Source organism: Ambystoma mexicanum, chromosome 2q, assembly GCF_040938575.1.
Source record: "Ambystoma mexicanum isolate Mex_15411 chromosome 2q, UKY_AmexF1_1, whole genome shotgun sequence".
NCBI classification, from domain to species: Eukaryota; Metazoa; Chordata; class Amphibia; order Caudata; family Ambystomatidae; genus Ambystoma; species Ambystoma mexicanum.
The window spans coordinates 1,180,088,132-1,180,107,022 of NC_090924.1; the positions used below are offsets into that span (position 1 = coordinate 1,180,088,132).

The 18,891-nt window shown below is 46.1% G+C and overlaps 1 protein-coding gene across 6 annotated transcripts in view; it reads left to right on the forward strand.

Annotated features, from left to right (window-relative positions):
- The window catches only part of CACNB2 (calcium voltage-gated channel auxiliary subunit beta 2), a 1,556,216-nt gene that overhangs the window by 893,256 nt on the left and 644,069 nt on the right, over positions 1–18,891 (forward strand). Inside the window, exon 1 of one of the 6 annotated variants that reach the window (XM_069648585.1) lies at positions 2,742–3,153. The exons of the other annotated variants lie outside the window; for them this stretch is intronic. Within the exon in view, the coding sequence (XP_069504686.1) occupies positions 3,121–3,153 (33 nt within the window). The 5' untranslated portion in view covers positions 2,742–3,120. Of the gene's footprint in view, positions 1–2,741; positions 3,154–18,891 lie in introns of those variants that run through there. 6 annotated transcript variants of the gene reach the window in all.

The following is an 18,891-nucleotide window of genomic DNA, read 5'->3' on the forward strand; positions in this document are numbered from 1 at the left end:
CCTCGTGGTGTTTCACCTAGTCGGCACAAAGAACAACATAGTGGATGTCCTCAGCAGGGAGCTTCGGTCCGATCACGTAAGGGAGTTGCAGCAGGACCAACTAACCAATCTGTTCAGCTAATGGGATTTTCCAGAGATTGATCTATTTGCCACGGCAGCGAACTCCAAATGCAAGCAGTTTGCCAGCAGGTTCCCTCAACCGGGGACCCTGGTGGATGCCTTCTGACTCAGATGGGAGGGTAAATTGCTGTACACTTTTCCTCCGATCCCCCTCCTGCTATGAGTCAACAACACCTTGAAGCAATGCCTCTGCAAGATGATACTCATCGCCCCAGTGTGGGCCGCCAGATATGGTACCCAGACCTGTTCTGCCTATCAGCGTTGCCGGCCATCAGGCTGCCTCCTCTTCCCGACCTGCTTTCCAGAGAAAACAGACCCATCCTACTTCATGATCCGGCATCAATGAACCTCAAGTCCTGGCTCCTGCAGCCTTAGAGGTTGGCCACTATGACCTCCATGTGGAATGTAAAGCTGTTCTTGCCAAGGCCAGAGGGCCCTCTACTCTATCGTGTTACGGTCACAAATGAAAACGCTTAACAGTGTGGTGCAGGATGCAGGGCATCACGCCGCTGCATGTCTCTGCTCCTCAGCTCTTGCCATACTTGCTCTCACTGGCCAAGTTTGGAGTGGCCCATGCCTCCAAGGTGCATCTGGTGTCTATTTCACACTACACCTGTTCACCTACAAAGGCATCGTTATGGTCCCACAGACTAGTCAAAGAATTAATTAAAGGTCTCTTTAGGTCTTTCTCTCCAGTGAAAGCTCGACCCCGGCGTGGTAGCTCAACGTTGTCCTCACGAATCTCATGGGACCTCCATTTGAGCCTTCGCCTTGTGCCCCTCTCAAGTTTCTTTCATGGAAGGCTGCGTTCTCGGAAGGGTGCGTTCCCGGTAGCGGATCAGGAAATTCAGGCACTTTCCTGCACAGCCCCCTACTTATCCTTATAACCTACTAGTGTGGTGCTCTGCACTCACCCTTCCTTCATGCCAAAAGTCCTATCTGAGTTCCACATCAAGGAACCTTTAGTGCGTCCATTCTCCTTCCCGAATCCAGTTTCGGCTTCTGAACGATCACTGCATACGCTGGACGTTGGCCGTGCCTTGCAGTTCTATATGGCCTGTTAGAAAGATTTCCGGAAGACTTCTCAGCTCTTTGTGAACTTTGGCCCTGTGAATCGGGGGAAGGCCCTATCCAAAGCCTCCCTATTCAGGTGGCTCTCTGGCTGCATCATGCACTGTCATCGTCTGGCTGATAGAGCCCTTCCGGGGCGGCCAAGAGCCCACATCACCAGAGCCATTGTTGTTACAGCTGTGTTTCTCTCTGGGGTTCCACTGCTGGACATTTGCAGGGCTGCTACGTGGAGGTTGACGCACACCTTGACACAATTCTACTGTGTCGACTGAGATTCCACGGAGGTGTCCAGAGTCGGCCAAGCAGTATTGCGCAACCTGTTTGCTTGAGATGAGTCAGTTCCAGGGCTATGTGTTGCACTTCTGTTGAGCCTTACCACCTCACGTGGTTGTGTATATGTTATTGCTGTATAATCTTATTCATGAGCATGTCAATCCATGCCAGACCCCATGCTGGAGAAGGAACAAGTTACTTACCTATTACTGTTGTTCTCCATAATGGGTATGGCATGGATTCACATGCAAACCCTCTCTTTGTCCCCGCTGTGGCTCTTCTAGGTTCATACTGTCACCTCACATGCTTCTAATTTGAAGATGGCCACCGGGGGCAGGACTCAGTGAGATGACCGTCATTGGATGGGTACAGTTGACCTGGTCTTCAGTGATTGGATAATAGGGGAAAAGCAGTATTGATGCTTTTAAAGCAATACTGCTTTTCTTTTCTTACCGAGGATTCCAGGCCTGATGGCGGGGAATATTCATGAGCATGTGAATCCATGTCAGGCCCCATGCTTACAAGTAGGCAACTTGTTCCTTATGTAAATATTAATAAAAACACTTTTAAAAGGACAAAGTTAATCTAACAAGACATAAATCTGCAAAGAGCGAGAATATCAATATAAAAGGTATGAACACTCACAGTATACCACTACGAACTCAACCATGAACCTCGAAGTACCAATACCCAATCCTTACCACTACAAAACACTCACTTCAAGTGTTAGGCAGATTACAGCAATACAGTGTTCATACCTTATGCTATTCCCACCCTTTGTAGACTTTACTTTTTCTTAGATTAATCTTAACTATTCCTTTGAAAAAGAGGTTTTATATCATATATAAAGAATGCCTCTGTGTATTGGACTCGCCAGTTTAACATTAGCACAGTTTATAAGTAAAAGCTCTCGCTGAAGAAACACAAGTGGAACCGGTCGCCAAAACAAGGACTGTTATTTTCTCTGTGGTTTCTTGAAAGGAAACTGCTTCGCTTCCACCGCACACAGTCCAGTGCGGTGTTATCTGGATGTTTCAGTTCTAAGGCAAGCATCTGTTCTAATTGCTTTTAAGCAGAGAATACCCACAACACAAACACAGTTGGCTCACACACAATGAGCACATTAGACATGACCTCTCATCACTCAGCATTGGCGTCACTAAGCCTTTGGTGGGTTATGTGAGTTCTTAGTCATTTTCCTCCACCGCTTACTCAACAGGGGCAACCAATCGGCGAGCGACCCATCTTCACGTGACGTGCCTCATTGAGCCGGGGCACTGCTTGGCTCTGGTTCTGCTCCCCTTCACCTCTGCTCTACCGTCTTGCTTCTAATACGGGGTCACTGGAGAGCAGCCGACTTGGTGCTGCCGAGCAGTCTGCTTTTGGAAACCCTTCCCACCGGATTCCTGCACTTTCGGATGAACGCCGCATACCAGGCAATTATTGTCCTTAACTGCCGACACCGAGGGGCTGTGTTTACTGCTTCTGCTGGGATCATAGTGAGCGTGGGAAAGGGGCAGCCCGGACTTCCATGTGCACCGTTAGAAACTCGAGCGTCGGAGAAGCGCCGAAGTTTAGGCTGAAGGAGCCTCGCCTTCGTCGTGTGTGTTTGTGCCGGTGGTGCCTTGCGATGCCGGGGAACTAGCAGGTACAAACATGTCCCTTCACGAGGATGAGGACTGTGAAGAGGTAAGGGGCAACCCACATTCCTATTTCCCATGATAGCCGTCCCTTCCCGGCTCCTAAACATTTTATTTTCAAAATGCTGGCTTCAGAGAAGTAGATGTACGCGCTGTTTCTTTCCGTTTACACTGTTTGGTAATGGCTACTGTTAGTTCTCAACTCTATAGCTTGTCAGACGAGACCTCACTCAGGGGTAGAAATAGACTGTTTTTTAAAAAACTGGGAATCATACCTAGTGCGGGTGTAAGGGTAGGAGGACCCAGTGGGGTTCGAAGCTGTGGGTGAGGGCGTTTAGTCGTATCTATAAACATTTGCCTTTCAGCCCCTCAGATGATGAATCATGAACACCTGGAAAACAGCTGCATTTCTTATGTCAGCCCAGTACAAAATATGCGCACCTCTCAAACTCCCCCAAAAATGTACATCAGTATTTCCTGTACAGCGCAACGTTGACTTCAGAGCGCTCCTGCTCAGACCCTGAAGTGGTGCTTTTAGGAAGTGTCTTGCCTCTCGCCCCAGCGAGGCCCCCCTCCCCACCCCTCACCACACACACAAAATGGGATGCACAGCAGCATTCTAAAATAAATGTAAAGCACACATGGGGGTGCACATGGATTCCCCAGGATTGGGGAGCTGGATCCCAGATGCAGGGAGGCTTTTTTACCAGATCCCAGATCCTGGAAGATCCGGCCCAGTGACAGCAAGGCCCATCACTGTGTTCTGCTCGGTTACCCTGCGTTCAGGGTCGGACCTGGGCATAACATTGTCTCGGGCACCAATGAAAAAGTGGCCACAGTTGCAAATGGCAACTCATTCCTTTTGTGATAGACTGTTTGAATAGTACCCATGGGGGTAAGGGGAGGTTTGCTGGCAGGGCAGGGTGGCTGGCAGAGATGTGGTCTTGATGAAGCACCTGGGGTCACCCCCAATGGTTCCTCGGGATGGTTAGGGGACAGAGCCTGCCTTCACTTCACTACTGGAGGACTCTGGAAAGAACTGCTCTGCCAGCAGGGTCCAATGAAATCTTCTTTCAGGATTGAAGTCAAAAGGATGATTAAAAGAGGTGGTGTGAGACCATTTCTTTTAAAGATGAAAGCCCATGGGTGATTGGACTAAAGCTAGCCTGCTTTGGACTTTGCCCTTCAGACATCACACCCGAAGTGCTTTGTGCAACAGGAAGTCGAGGGGCAGGAAAGAGAGAGAGGCAGAGAGAATGAAGATGGCAGAATCTTCCCCCAAAATGTACAGATGTCTCCCTGGCTATACTAACCCCGCGCCCTTCCCTTCTCAATATAATCAAACGCCTTCCGAAATATAGCACCCTGGTGTGAGGCCTGGACATTTGTGACTAGGTGTAACTCTTTGATTCATGTTCCCAGTCAAGCTTCCTGTGGAGGAGGGAGAGCCTTGTCTGAAATATGAGAGATGCTGGCCACTATACCATAACTCAAGTTTGGCTTATATTTACAGTTCACTGTGCCCCCAGGACAGGATCCTCTGAGTTATGCAGTTTTTGGAACAAGGGTGTAGATCTTAAATGCTGCCTGTGCTAAATGTGATGCAAATTGTGCATTTTAAAGAATATGTATTCAGCAACACTGGTCTAAACTGCTAGCTGCATAGTGAAGTAACTCATCAAACTAACCACAGTGGCCAAAAAAGTGGCCCACTTTGACCCCATAAACTGTCCCACACCAGCATGTTGTGTGTTTGGTCGGGAATTGCCCTATAGGCCAATTGGAGCCTGCTTGCATTGGGTTGGAGCACGCTAGTACACGGCCAATCATGTTACTTTCCAAAAAGCTCCTCCTCCCGAGTCATCCACACTGTCACGCCTGTAAAAGCATGGGGGAAGAAATAACCCCCCAAAATAGTCATGTCTCAAACAACAAAATGCTTCAATGGTTATTTTAGGGACTACGATGCTTTTAGTTGATTTTATTTGCATGCTGGAAAACAGACTTTCCGTGTTTCTTTGTTAATTACTTTATTTCGCACTCGCTGTTATTCGGGTGCCTGTTTAATAAACTCTAAAAGAAAAAAAGTGTATGGCATACAAAAAACCTCAACCCAACATAATTCATGAGTTCTTTCTGAAAGCCTTCGTGATGGCAAAACAATGTACCCACATACGCGTGCTTTCTATTATGAAAATGCATTTTATATTACCCTCTGCAGTAGTGACCACGATTGTTGTTATCCTCTTGCTGGAACTATTGTGTAGCAGTGCATGGAATCAAGTATTGCACAGACAGCAAATAAGTGGCCCCGGCTCCCTTTCAGAAACCTCCTTCCGGCACCGCACAGCAATAGCGCGCGTCTCGCAAATAGCGCACAGTGCTAAACCTTTGAAACTTGCTGCCCGCGAACCACTGCATCACACAGTATGCGCTGTGTAGGCAATTGCGTTGAATTAGGCGTCAGCCTTCCCTGAGCCCCCCTGTCATCATTATAACATTCTCATTCGAACTGATTGCAATACGCGTTTGACAAGCTTTTCTCTGGACTTCATGCATAATGCAGAACTGAGCCTGTTCCTATCTACAACCAACATGCAGGCTCGGACTGGCCTATGTGGCAATAGGCCCATGCCCGAACCAAAAACGCAAAATGATTGTGTGGGCGAGCCAGTTTTTTGGGTGCAAGTGGGACACTTTTTTGATGAGTTACTTCATTCACTATGCAGCCAATAGTTTTTACCTGTTGCTGAATAAATATTATTTTAAACACACAATTTGCATCACGTTTTATTCCAAAACTCACCCCTGGGTACTATTCAAACAGTGCCTCAAAAAGAATGAATTGCCATTTTTCGTGGTGCCCGAGCCAGTTCTATGCCCCAGACCGACCCTGGCAATGTGTAAAGCGAACACTGGTCGCAGAGTGGATATATGCAACCCCTCCAGTTTTAGGCGACTAATGAGAAGATGTTGGGTGGGACTGGAGCGCGGCCGGATATGGACAGGAAGCGGGTCCCGCCAGAGAGACTCCGGGAGAAGACAGACATTTTAGGCGCACGGGGAGGAGGTGACAGAGGAGGACCAGCTCTGCCTTCATCAACTGCTCGCACGAGACACGCACCGAGAGGGGTGGGCGATACGACGGCCACGGGGATGTGCAGCTAGCAGTCATTTCCCGGGCGGAGTCAGTCACACGGCAAGTTACTGAGCGCCACGTGCCACCCAGACATACAGTCAAGCACGCCTGCGGCACCAGGGATATGTGGAAACTTCATGCCACAGGGCAGATATTGCCAATAATGCCTCGTTTGCTATTGGAAATAAAATGACCCATATGTTTGGTGATATGGGAAATAATTGTCCAAGGGATTTTTGTGCCATTTAACTACTTGCATTAACATTCCTATACCATAGCATGGCCACTGCCGTTGAAGTTACCGTGCTCATAGGACAGTTGTGTGACAGTATTGCCTGATGACATTATCATGCCGGTATATTATACACAATACTGTTCGACTAAATGAACACGACGAGAGTTTACGGTAGCACATACGGCTTGCTCATTAGTTCGTGTGCACAGGCTGCAGGCCCCCCAGCTGCGGTGCTGCAGAAGGCCCGCCCACAGGTCACAGTGCCTTAGAAGGCAGAACCCATTACCTGTCAGAAATGCAGGGCATTGATCACATCCTTGTTAGATTGAAGGGACTACACACACCTAGGTTAGTGGTTTATCGATATTAGAAGCATACAATGCCGTGTCGGTCACTCCGCTTTGGTTCATGTCCCTACAGTTGTAAAACCGTTGATTGCAGTAGCTGCATGAACTTGCTCTGCTATGTTGTGTTCACTCTGGATGTCCAACCGTGCTAATCCGCTCAAGCGATCCACCCACCTCCTTAACAGCCTCCCTCAACCGTCTGTGGTCTTGGAGTTAGTAAGCAGAAGGGATAACACCCCAGTGAGCTTATCAACACTATACCTATGCATGTACGTATACGTTCATGTATGTGTCCATGCATGCACGTACTTAAAGAGATGTGCAGGATGTTTGGCTGAGTCAATGTTGTGTACAGTTAAATGCAAGGGGGGGGCAGTCATGTATTCCTTTCAAACACTCCATGTAATCACATCTAAGGCCTCACTGGGCAGCCACTGTTGCATGTCACCCCTGTAGGGAGACATGGTATCTCCCAGTGTGTGTTCCTTGGTCACATGGTTCGCCATGTGACCAAGTTAATAAAGTGCATGAGCTGCTTCCTGCTCGTCAGTCACACTCCAATCTGGCTCTGATGTTGTTCTTTCTGTGCGCCTGCCTGGCGCACAACCGCGTGGTGTAGGCCCAGGGACAGGGCCCACCACGAGGCCGGCGCCCCTGCTGGGCAACGCCAACCTCCATTGCTGGCTGGCCATGTGACCATGGCTGTTTGGGGCGACCCCGGCCTGGGTGCCCCCAGAGCCGGGGCCGTCGTGCGCTGGGTGCCCCAGCCACGTATGGGTCTCCAGTGATCTGGAGCGCGTGGGGTGATCCCCACGGCATCATCCGCGGCGTGATCGCCACCCAACGGAACCCCGTCGGGTGCTCCCGGCATGAGTGTGGGGCCTGCTCGGTGACCCGGAGCAGGCCCCCAACAGCCACTATGACGGGATTCAGGTGAAAAGTGACCCCGCCTTCATTGATAAAGCAAAACAAAGACATGTTGCAGGCCAAGTGTAACTATGTATAGGTGGGCGTGTCCTGCCACAATGTGAGTAGAAAAGGTAACAAGCAGCACTCTTTTTGGACACATCACAAGCACTCTTTCACATCACACCTTGTTGCTCAGTTGAAATATGTCTTCTCTTTCGAAACTGCTATTAAATCATTCACCCTTCTGCGGTCAATAAATAGAGATGTATTATATTATTGCAGAATGAGAAGCATCTAGACGGGGCAGCCTCTGACCTGCATGCTATGATCACATCTCTTAAGAGCTGTGGGCATTTGTCCGGCGGGGAGTCAGCACTGCGGGCCACAGAGCAAGCATGGCAGACCAAACTGGCAGAAGCGCTGATGCTTAGCCCCGCTGGCAAAAAGGAAGCGCTGCGTCCTCGTCCTGTGCATGTTCTATGCATGTCATTTCATTTAAGTGCTCTGCATCACCATATCCAAGCTTTGCTTGAGTGTCCGGGGAAGTTGATGACAGTCTGTATTTACAGCACGTTTTGGAAAAAACAAGTGTACATCCAGTCTAATATTATACTACATTGGCGTCGTGCTGTGCTTATTGCCCTGTCATCCAACTAACAGGCATACATTCTCTCTGATTGAGTTGCTGGAAAACCTACAAGCCTTTCCTCAATCTCAATCTGTCTGGCATGCACCTTGAACCAGTGAGAAAAGCCTTTAGGGGTTTAAAATATTCCTTTACACATTGGGGTAACTCTATGACCCTTCTCTCCAGATCTTCTTCGCTCCTCCCTCCCAGATATCCAAAAATGTATTGTAAGACCAGACAGGAAGCCAGTGAGGCAAGATGGTTTGCCCGAAGGTCACATTCATCCTCCGTTGGCTTCCCAACATGAGACTGCGACAAAAGTAGCCATCTTTTCCCCACTGTCAAAACTTTCCAGCGAGTAACTGGATGTTCTTTTATTTCCCAGTCTAAGAAATACATTGCAGGCCAATGTGCCTTTGATTTTGTTTGGCGGGGGCTCTCCATATACTGTGCCCCTCTTTCCTCAGATACAGGTGTGGGGACTACTCCTGATAGCAAATTTTGAGATCAAATGTCAGGTTCATCCAAATGACATTCAGTTTAACATTCAAGTGGGGTATCTGTCCTGTGGCTGGGGAAGACCTACCGTTAAACTCAATTTTCTTCTGGAACAGAATTGATCTTGCAAGTTATTGATCGAACAGAAATCTTCACAGGTCAACATGTTTGTCTGGCATCATGTGACAAAACAACTATGTGCCGTGCAGCAATATAGACATGAGAGGTGTTTTTTTTTTAGCTCCTACTCGGACCACTGCACTATTAGAACAGCAGTCATCTCGGTCATAAAGGTGAAACGGGCACAAAAGGAATGGTACATCTCTTTCACCCAGTCCCACAGATAAGGGGTGTATCGGCCATTTTTACTCACTAAAAATAGGCAAATGCTCCCAAAAAATTAAAACGGGGAGTAAAAATACTCCCAACAAAAAAATGGGAAACAGACATGAAGATGCTCGTGCCCCTGCGTTCACTCAAACAACTCCATGGATATGTTTGGAACAGTAGTGCATGTAGTACCACGGGATGAGGCTACTATTTTAACTGCCTGATCAGAAGAAGGAAACATATCTTTTAATGGGCATGAATAAATAGGTGAAAAATAAATATTACACAAACATTTTGGTTTTCCAGTTATATCATATTTTCACTCGCTTATAAAATACTCTCAATAGGAGTTCTACATTTTGACTCCCTAAAAAATAATTTTACTCCCAGCTTTAAAAAATAGGGAGTAAAATACTCTCACTTCCGAATCCTATCTGGAGCACTGCATTCACCTCTTTAAGGTTGCGTGACTTGAGGGCAGGTTATACTCCTCAAGGGCGTGTCAGCCAGCATGGAAGCATTCAAAATAACAATAAGATGGTAAGTACCAAAATAAAATAATTGTCCAGTCAAGGCTCTATAGAGATAAGAGTTTAAACTAAAAGGACAGACAAACTATTAACAGCACTAACAACCCACGCTGTAATCTGATGCACAGAGAACACAGACTTTGGGAGAAAAGTGCTCTCTGGGTATTGAAGAACATGTGTCCACAGATAAATAGTCCTGCATAAAGGCAAAGTGCAATAATATGGCTTTAAGGTATAAAAACGGGGCCCTATTTATCTCTGTGGCCCATTAAAAAAAGACCAGGATGGCCGACCACAGATGTATGCCATTTCATCTCATTTCAGGGTCTCCACAGAATCGAGGCAGATTTCTGGCCAGTTTACGGTGCGTTGAGATGGTTTTCAGTAGGTGAGGTGGCTCAACGGGATTCAACACAGCAACGTGGGTTGACAATTAGCAAAGGCTCATGGCACGAGAAAGCTTTTTGCAGGCAGGCGATGTCAAGTCACTGTAGCTCGAAGGCTCAATGGAGTCTGAATGTGAAAAAAGCTGAGATTCAGCTTTAGCAAAATCTGGAATCAACAAAGAGGTGTGGCTTGATCAGCAGCAAGAGCCTGTGGCTTGAAGAATCTTGGAACAGGACGTGATCTTCGGGTCGGCATAGCTCAAAAGCTCTCAATGTTGAGAGAGTGCCAAAGGCAGATCCATTGGAACTTCACATCGGCTCAAAGGTGTTCGGAGCACTTGCAGCAGCATAGTGAGGACATCCTCTACCCTTCACAGCCGGGAAGGTTGTGAGGGAGACTTGCAGGGCTTGCCACTTCAACAAGCAGAATGCTGGGCACCAGTGTCCGGGTTCAGTCAGGCTGTCCCCCAGTAGGCCACTTTAAACGTTCCCATAGAATGTTTAGGGAGAGGATCTGCACCATCTTGAAAATCCTTGTCTTCACCCAATGGATGGAGCTTTGGGCAGCCTTTAAGCCAACACAGCTCCAGTGTAATCTTCATCAAGATGCTCTAGGAGAAGGCTCAACGAGGATTCAATAAAGGGGTGGTCTCACAATGGATTGGTCCATTCAAAGCCTTCTGTATGGGGCCAATCCTTGCTATTCTAATCCAGGTTTTCCATCTGATGCCAGATCCCACAGTCCTTTGTCTCAGGAAATTGGGAGGGGCTTCAGAAAGGAAGGGGGGGGCCTCAAATCCAAGATGGATGGCCCCTTCTCCAGTGTGTATGTCCTTCTGCTTATCTCCCGTCTGCCTCTGATCAAAAGGTCTCCAGTTATTCTCTCCCTGGTGTCACTTCCCCATTGTGTTGCACACACCCCTTTTAGCTTCCGAGCTCCAATCCCATTCCAAGGGGTGTTATGTCTTGTCCCTGGGAGGGATGTCAAAGCTTCCCAGAACATAGAGCATCAATGGCAAGGCCTGCTCTACGTTTTGCGTGAAACTTCCATGCCATACGTAATCCATAAATGGCCTTGCAGCTGCAGGCCCAGTGTAAAACAAGTGGAAATAATAAATGACATCATATTGGGTTTCGGCAGATTTAACTATTTCCTCATCTGCCAAAATATCAATCCAGATATAGCTTGATATTTATCTTTAGCCAAAACCATACCATCAGACAATTGAGGTTATACATCTAAAGATATATTGAGCCGAGCTGCCAGTACTTAGACATAATATGGCTGTTGGAATTAATTCAATTCCAGCAAGCTGTTTTAGGAAGGTACATGTTTTACTTTCTAGTTTACATGCCGCCAAATCCCATTGCAGCTGCTAGTGTGTCAGTAGACAGGGCCCAGCAAAGTACACGCCTGCACTATACTTTTCAGCATGGGGCATTTTGAAAGTAACACCACTTCAGCAGAGCCAACTTTCTGAGAGAGAGCCACCATCATTTTACATAGCAACAATAGGGAAAAAAAGCTCAAGGTTGCACTCACTGTCACGCATCATGTACAAGAAGAAAGTAATTCAAAGCTACCATCCAAGTTGGGGTTTAGCGTGTCTGCCATCTTCTTGCAGAGCATGCGTTTTTTTCCGCAATCATGGGCTATTTCAAATTGAACAATATTTTCTGTAAACAAAGATGTTGGTTGCTCTTACCTCCAAAACGCACTCTCTGCTCTCAATACACCGCTAACCCATCAAACTCACTACATAGATCTGAAATGCCCAATTTCTCTGAAACATACTTCCTTCTTAACCTACCCCTGCCTGCAGGGATGGCACTCCCTGCCTCGAGCCATAGCTTCACTAGCAGTCCTTCATAACATAACGCAACACAATATAAAACATTTTCTTTCTATAGTGCACACTTTCACACCCAGGAAGTATCTTGGCACTTATAACAGCTGTTTATTGTTACCCAACTCAGTGGTACTCATGTTGCTGACCTTGGAAGGATGAAGTGCAGAGTGGGCCTGCCGGCATTCAAACCTGTGAGCTTGAGATCAGAGATCCCTATAGTGGATGCATTAGTTCACTGATCCGCAAACCCTTCACGCTGACCTTGCTAACTTCTCCCATTGCCCTTCATTAACCAAAAGGTGGCAGCATAGCTCACCTGATATATAAAGGCACCCATACACCTCCCCTCAAATTCATCTCCTCTTCTTGAACTAATTGGTGTTAAACTCCTTTCTCCAACGTCTCATAATTCTTATTTATCATCCTCCTAGCACATTGTACTTATCTTTGCTACTCATGTATCTGCCCACTAAAGTCCTGAACAAACTGATGGGTGAGGACAACCTGCAGAAAAGGCTTAGCCCACCGGCTTCCAATTTACCCCCCCACACTCATTGACCACTCTCTGGTTGCGCTCCACAGTCAACTCACATACATTCCATCGCAATGGATCTCATCTTTCTTTCTTCTTCTCTCCAGTCCTTACCCCCTTTATTGTCCCCACCTCATCGGACCACTCCCTCATGCACTTCATTTTATCTTCCCCTCCACTACACAGCTCCCCGTGCCCGGTGACCGAGCAGAAATGTCAGCCTCATCCATGGTTCTCTTTCTGAATCAAGTTAGGTCCTTCCTCAAGGTGCTATTTCCACCCCTAGTCAACGCCATTGAGGCAGTCTACAAAGACATTAACCTAGTACTTTCTGCTCCTTTTGAGAACCACTTTCCTGCTAGCTTATTCATTTATTCTTACCACATCCTCAGTCATTAAATGGAAAGGTTGGGGTGGCCAGGAAAAGTCCCCATCAATATGAGGGATTCATGCTGCACGCATCGTACTGATGATGGCGGATGGCAGCGAACTGGGGGCAATGTTGCAAAATCCACATGTATCGAGTGCAGTTAATTATGGATGGGATATGTTACTTTTAGTTTTACAGTTGTTTAGAATTTAGACATATTAGATCTTCACGCTCGTAGAAAGATACAATATTAAAACTACAAATGCAACATGAGTACAATCTACAGAGCGGGGTTCTTTGTAAAAAACATGGTAGTTGGGACTCTTGTTGCAAAAAATGCATGTTGACTTTTAAACTGACATTCTCAGATTTACAGACGGCAGAAAATGATTTTAATCTTTGTGGTTTTCTGCTGCACCTGAATGTAAGTAGCAGGGACATTCACTAATGAAAAGAAGAATGGGTCATCTAGTAAGAAGGTAAGCTTACAAACAGGACAAGGTTTATGATTTAACAGTCCCGGAAGGGAACAGATGTTGTCTTGCTCAATGTAGTGAAGTCGCACAGAGGGGGTTGGTCATTTGTTTGGGCTGGTACTAAAAATGAGGCCTGAGGCTAGGGTATCCGGTGGTTAATTGTTTTTACAGGTCATCAGAGGCTGTATGTTCTGGAGTTGTGGTTGCATAAATTAGTAGGTCTGCAGAAGCACCAGGAGTCTGGGGTAGTTGAGATTGCAATCAGTAGTTCAAAGAAGTTCCTGTTTATTCAGGACTTCCTCTATTTGCTAAAATATGTAAGTGGACCATATGAAATTGCACTTAAAGTAAAAGTCCTTAGGCCAGTTATTGCTTTTAATGAATAATGTGTTCATTACCAATATTTAACCATGTACTGAAGTCATGGCCTACTACGGACAAATCCTAAGAAGAGGCGTGTTCTGAATATGATCTGAAGATGACTGTCAAGATAAGACTGGCCAAAGAAAATGGAAGAATTGGGAAAAGATGTAACTTCTTTGAAGAGCTTCTCTTCAATCATATGTGGGGGTGGATTGTAATAGATTATCTGGGAGTGTTTTAATTGTTGCACACATGTATTTAAGATGTCATGTGATGTTCTATTGCTGAGACGTGGAGGCTAGTTTAACCGCTATAACCATATAACCGCTCCCCGAAGCTTTGTACAATAAACCTGCTCTATGTACAACCGTGTACTCACTTCTTAAGTGGTGGAACAGTTTGGGTTAAGGTGGATAAAGGCCCACCTGCACAGTTACCATCCAACAGTTATTCTGCTTCACTGTCATGAACCCCATTCCCCAGATCTCCTTACATCCTATAAAGAATCACTCTTTGGGCTTGCTAAGAAACCTCAAGTCTACTGCAGTATGGTGGGAAGTGGAGCTAAATGTAATGCTTTTTCGGGCTTTCAAATCAGTTTTATGTGGTTTATTGTACTCCCAGGATAGAGAGCCACGATTTTGCGGTACTTGCCTCAAAATGGAATAGTTTTGAATAGTTTTGCTATATTGAGCTTTGCAGACCCCCAGCAAAAAATCTCAAGGCACACCCATACGGTAACATCGTATTGAAATATCTAAATATTACATTTAATTCTGTGCGTCCATGGAGATGCTGCATGGGCATATGGGTATCCCTAGGGAAGACAGTCTGCTGACCATGTGGCGAGTGGGCACTGGAATCCACACAATGCCTAGTAATAGAATGTACAAGTTTGGACAAGCTAAGGGGGAGCTACCTCATAAAACATTGTAATAATGGCACAACTGTTGATATGCAATTACTGTGGGTGCAACTTTTAGATGGTAATGATTTTAATGTGATGTTTTATATTGTGATATTTCCTGATGTGATATTTGATTTACTGAATGAGTTTCATGTTAGGTGATGTAATTTCTTCTTTTGGGCTATTGTAAATTGTATATTTTGTGAGTTGACTTTGGTTTAATGGTTGAAGTGTGTGTAAGATCATTATAGGATTATATGTACACAATAACAATAACACAAAATAAATAAAAAAGAATAAGTCGCCCTGCTCTCCCTAAGCCTTTTCCTCTGCCAGTCTTCCTACCACACTGGCCTCCCCTTCTGTCTCCCCTCTCCCCTTTCCCCCATCAGCTAGCCAGAGCCTTCCATTCCATGCTCACCCTCATCAGCCACTCTCCGTTCTTCCCTCTCCTGTCCTGCTGATAACTTTGCTTGCAACTCCTCTACAAAAATCTTTAAAATCTGTGAGACTTTACCTACTCTCCTTTCTCTACCTCACCTTCAATCCTTCACTTTGCCACCCCCGACTCCATGCTTCATTCCCCACTCCATGCTCCATTCTCTTGAGTTATCCGCCACCCATTTGGTCAAATTGGTGTCCTACTGGTATGCTAACCCTTCATGTACTTCTATAGATACTGCTTATCTGCACAACACTCTCTCCCCCTGTTCAATCTCTTACTGCCTCACGGGTCTTCCAAATCTGCTATAAGGTATCCACTTATCTACTTCTCTTAAAAACTACAGGGACACTAAAAACCTTGATAACTACCAACCTGTCTCCCACTCTCCTAAAATTATAAAGCATGTTGTCTTCAACCTTATGACCAAGTACGTGGAAAGACATGGACTCTGTGCCCTTTAACAGTTCATGTTCCACACTCATCACTCCACAGAAACACTGAACATACGTCTCTAGTTTCCTCTCTACTGCTCATCACTCCTACCAATCATCTATGCAAATGTTTAACTCTGCAGACCTTTCAATGTTCCTCAGGGTCTCTCTCACCTAAGATTCCAGGGAACTGTCCATGCCTGTATTTCATCCGAATGAGTCGATTGCTCCTTTTCTTATCTCCTAGAACACAGTAACATCCTCTGCAACCCCGCTAGTCATTGGGTTCCCTTAAGGGTCTGCCCTTGATAGTCTTCTATGCACTCTCTGTAACTCCTCTCTGTACCTCCACTCTGTACCTCCTCTTAGCAAGCATATATATTTCTTTGGATTCTTGTATCATCTCTTTGCCAGTGACATAAGATTCTCATTTTCCTTTCCCTCTTTTACCCCAGAACATTATTCTCACATCGTCTGCCTGTCCCGTTATGTGCCACTGGATGGAGGGACCTACCATGATGCTTAACTTCTCCAAAACTGGGATCATCTATCATGTGCCTTATAACACCTCATCCCTGGCCCTTCTCCTCTGTCCATCCCCTCTGACACCCTCACCCAATGCTTCATTGATGGTGATCTGTGGGTTCTTTTTGACAGAGAGCTGAAACATGACAATGTATTATCTCTAGAGCTGCCAAGGGTAGCTCCCACGCACTAATCACAAAGATGCCACTTTCTCACCTTTCTCTCTACTATAATTCTTCACTAATTTCCTTAGAAGGCTTTGCTATGCTCCATGCTTCTCACAGGACTCCCTGCATATTCCTTTAGAATACTTGAAAAGGTACTTGTTCCCCCATTACGAGTATGGCGGTAAGCAGCAAAATTGTCTGTAACACAGTTACCGCCATTTTACTGCTACGCCAAATTACGAGATCGGGCCATGGAGTGTAAGATCTACCTCCAGGAAAATCCTGGAGGTGAATATTGCCACTCCCTGCCGAATAACCGGCAGAATTGGCGGAATTACAGCGACGGAAATTCTGCCGCTGTAATTCTGCCCAAAAAGCCCCATTAAGTCCAATGGACTCAAAAATAATGGGGACAGCGCCACCACCACTTGTAATCCGGCAGTGATTCTGCTGGACCAAGTGGCTTTAATGGTAATTCAGCTGGGCGGTATTCCAATGGATTTTCCACCGGAATACCACCCAACTCGTAATGAGGCCCTACACTTTGCTACCCACACCTTATTTAACTCTCCCTGATCCCCTCCTAGCTCTGCGCAATACCTCAAGGGAGAGCGGCTGTCCATGCACAATCACCCCCTCCTTATCTACAAATTGATCCTTATGCTACCTCCCCCATACTTAGAAAACTCCAGCTCTCTTTTTTTTGTGCTTGACTAAAATAGAGGCTACAATTTATGGAAGGACCCTCAGCTTAACCCTGCTATAGTGGTGCAAGTGGTGCACTGGGGTAAACATGTTAGGTTGCAAGCTGCTAGCCAGCCACTACTCATACACAGAGAACACCATTTCTTACTAGCCAAGAGTAAACTGTCATTAGGCAATGGCTAGTGGTGAGTGCCCGTTTTGAAGCCTGCCTATAGAATTCACTGTGCACATCAAAACATTACATCCTGGTCTGCATTGTTCAAGACTAGATCCCTTTACCTCGGAGTAAAAATGAATGAATAATTGCTGCAGTCTAACTAATCCATCAGAAAACATCTTGCGATCAGGTTAAACCTTTGAGTACCAACATTAGAGAGGCTTCCACCAAAATAGAGCTCAGACAAGCTATGGAGGTACGGACTGTCAAAATATGCTAAGCAATATAGGGACAAATAATACTGCCGCTGAGTATTTTAAAACACTCTCGGATAACAATGTATCTAGCCTATTTTTATTTGTTTCCTCAATCTTTTATTTCTTTTTCTTCCTCTCAAATTCCTTTCTCTCCTTCCACACAAACCCTGATGTCATTGTTGACCCTTCTCTTTTTTTCTTTCACACATCCAATGTTGCCCACTCCCATCTTGATAATATATGAAAACCCTGGCCCGTCCTTTCATTTGGATCAGCTAAACGTCTTCTTTGTTCTCTTATATTTTCCCATCTAGACCAATGTTCCGCCCTCCAGGTCGCTTCCTCTGCTTGTCAATTCACTCGTCTCCAATCTGTTGATACATCTTTGCTCCCTTTTCTTTTCTGTCTTCTCGTGAATCCATAAATGCCTCCCTGGCCTCACTTTCCTGACTCTTTTGACTCTCCTTCTTTCTTTTATTTTCTCTGTATTGTTTCCAAGTTCATTTACAGTCTGGCTCTTCCCTACCTAGTTGCTATCTCTAGAGCCTCCCGTACTCCTGCAACCTCTTAGCTCTGTCTCTTAGACCTGTCAATCTTTATTTATTTTTTGTCTTCAGCTTAAGCAGCATCTTCGTTCACTGAGTTACATGGTTTACTCGATTTTTTTTTTGTACTCCGTTCACCATGTTCAGAGCTTTGGTGAAAGTGCTTGATAAATACAATAAACATAAAAATGTTGCGTTAAGATGTGACAGTTCATATAATTTTGCTTTCATCAATCAAACTACAGAGGCGATATTAACCGAGGGCTTTGGCTCTTAACCTGGGCAGCACGCAGTTACTGACAGGGTCGGCCCGCCAGAGGTTAATATCGCCATTAGCATGGGCGCCGAGTTGGGGGGGCTGCGGGCCCCCCCCACCCCTCACAGAATGAAGTCGGGGCTGAGCCCCCCCCCCCCCCCGGCTGGAGAGAAGAGACGCAGTATGGATGGCCCTTTGTTCCATCCATACTGTGTCTCTCTCTGGCGGCCCGGATAAAAGCCGGGGAAAAACGATGTTTAGAAATTGTGTGCACCCCCGTTGGCAAGAGGGGTGCACAAATGTAGAGATACACCCAACCCAAAACGATTTTTGGAAATGGTGGCACAGATGCAAAACAAGTCTGTCCCTCAATTTCTAAAAATCGTTTTGGGTTTGGTGTATTTGTACATCTGTGCACCCCTCTTGGCAAGAGGGGTGAACAGATGTAGAGTTACACCCAACCCAGAAGGATTTTTAGAAATGGAGGTACAGATGCAAAGCGAGGGAGGGGGCAGGGAACAGGGAGTAGGGGCAGGGAGAGGGCAAATGAGACTGTTTGCATGCCTCTGAGTGTGCACGTGGTGAGGGTGAATGCTATGGGCGGGGAGCGGAGGCGTATGAGCCAGCACCTTCTAGTAGATCTTCCATATTTGAAATGGGGCAATGCTGGTACTCCTCAGTTAGCTCGCTATACTCTTGATGGGATAGTACTGCTGTAACAGGGCTTCTATAATTGTTGAATCTTCTCAGCGATAATACTATACTTTTGATGAGGCAATGCTAGTTCATCTTAGTGGGG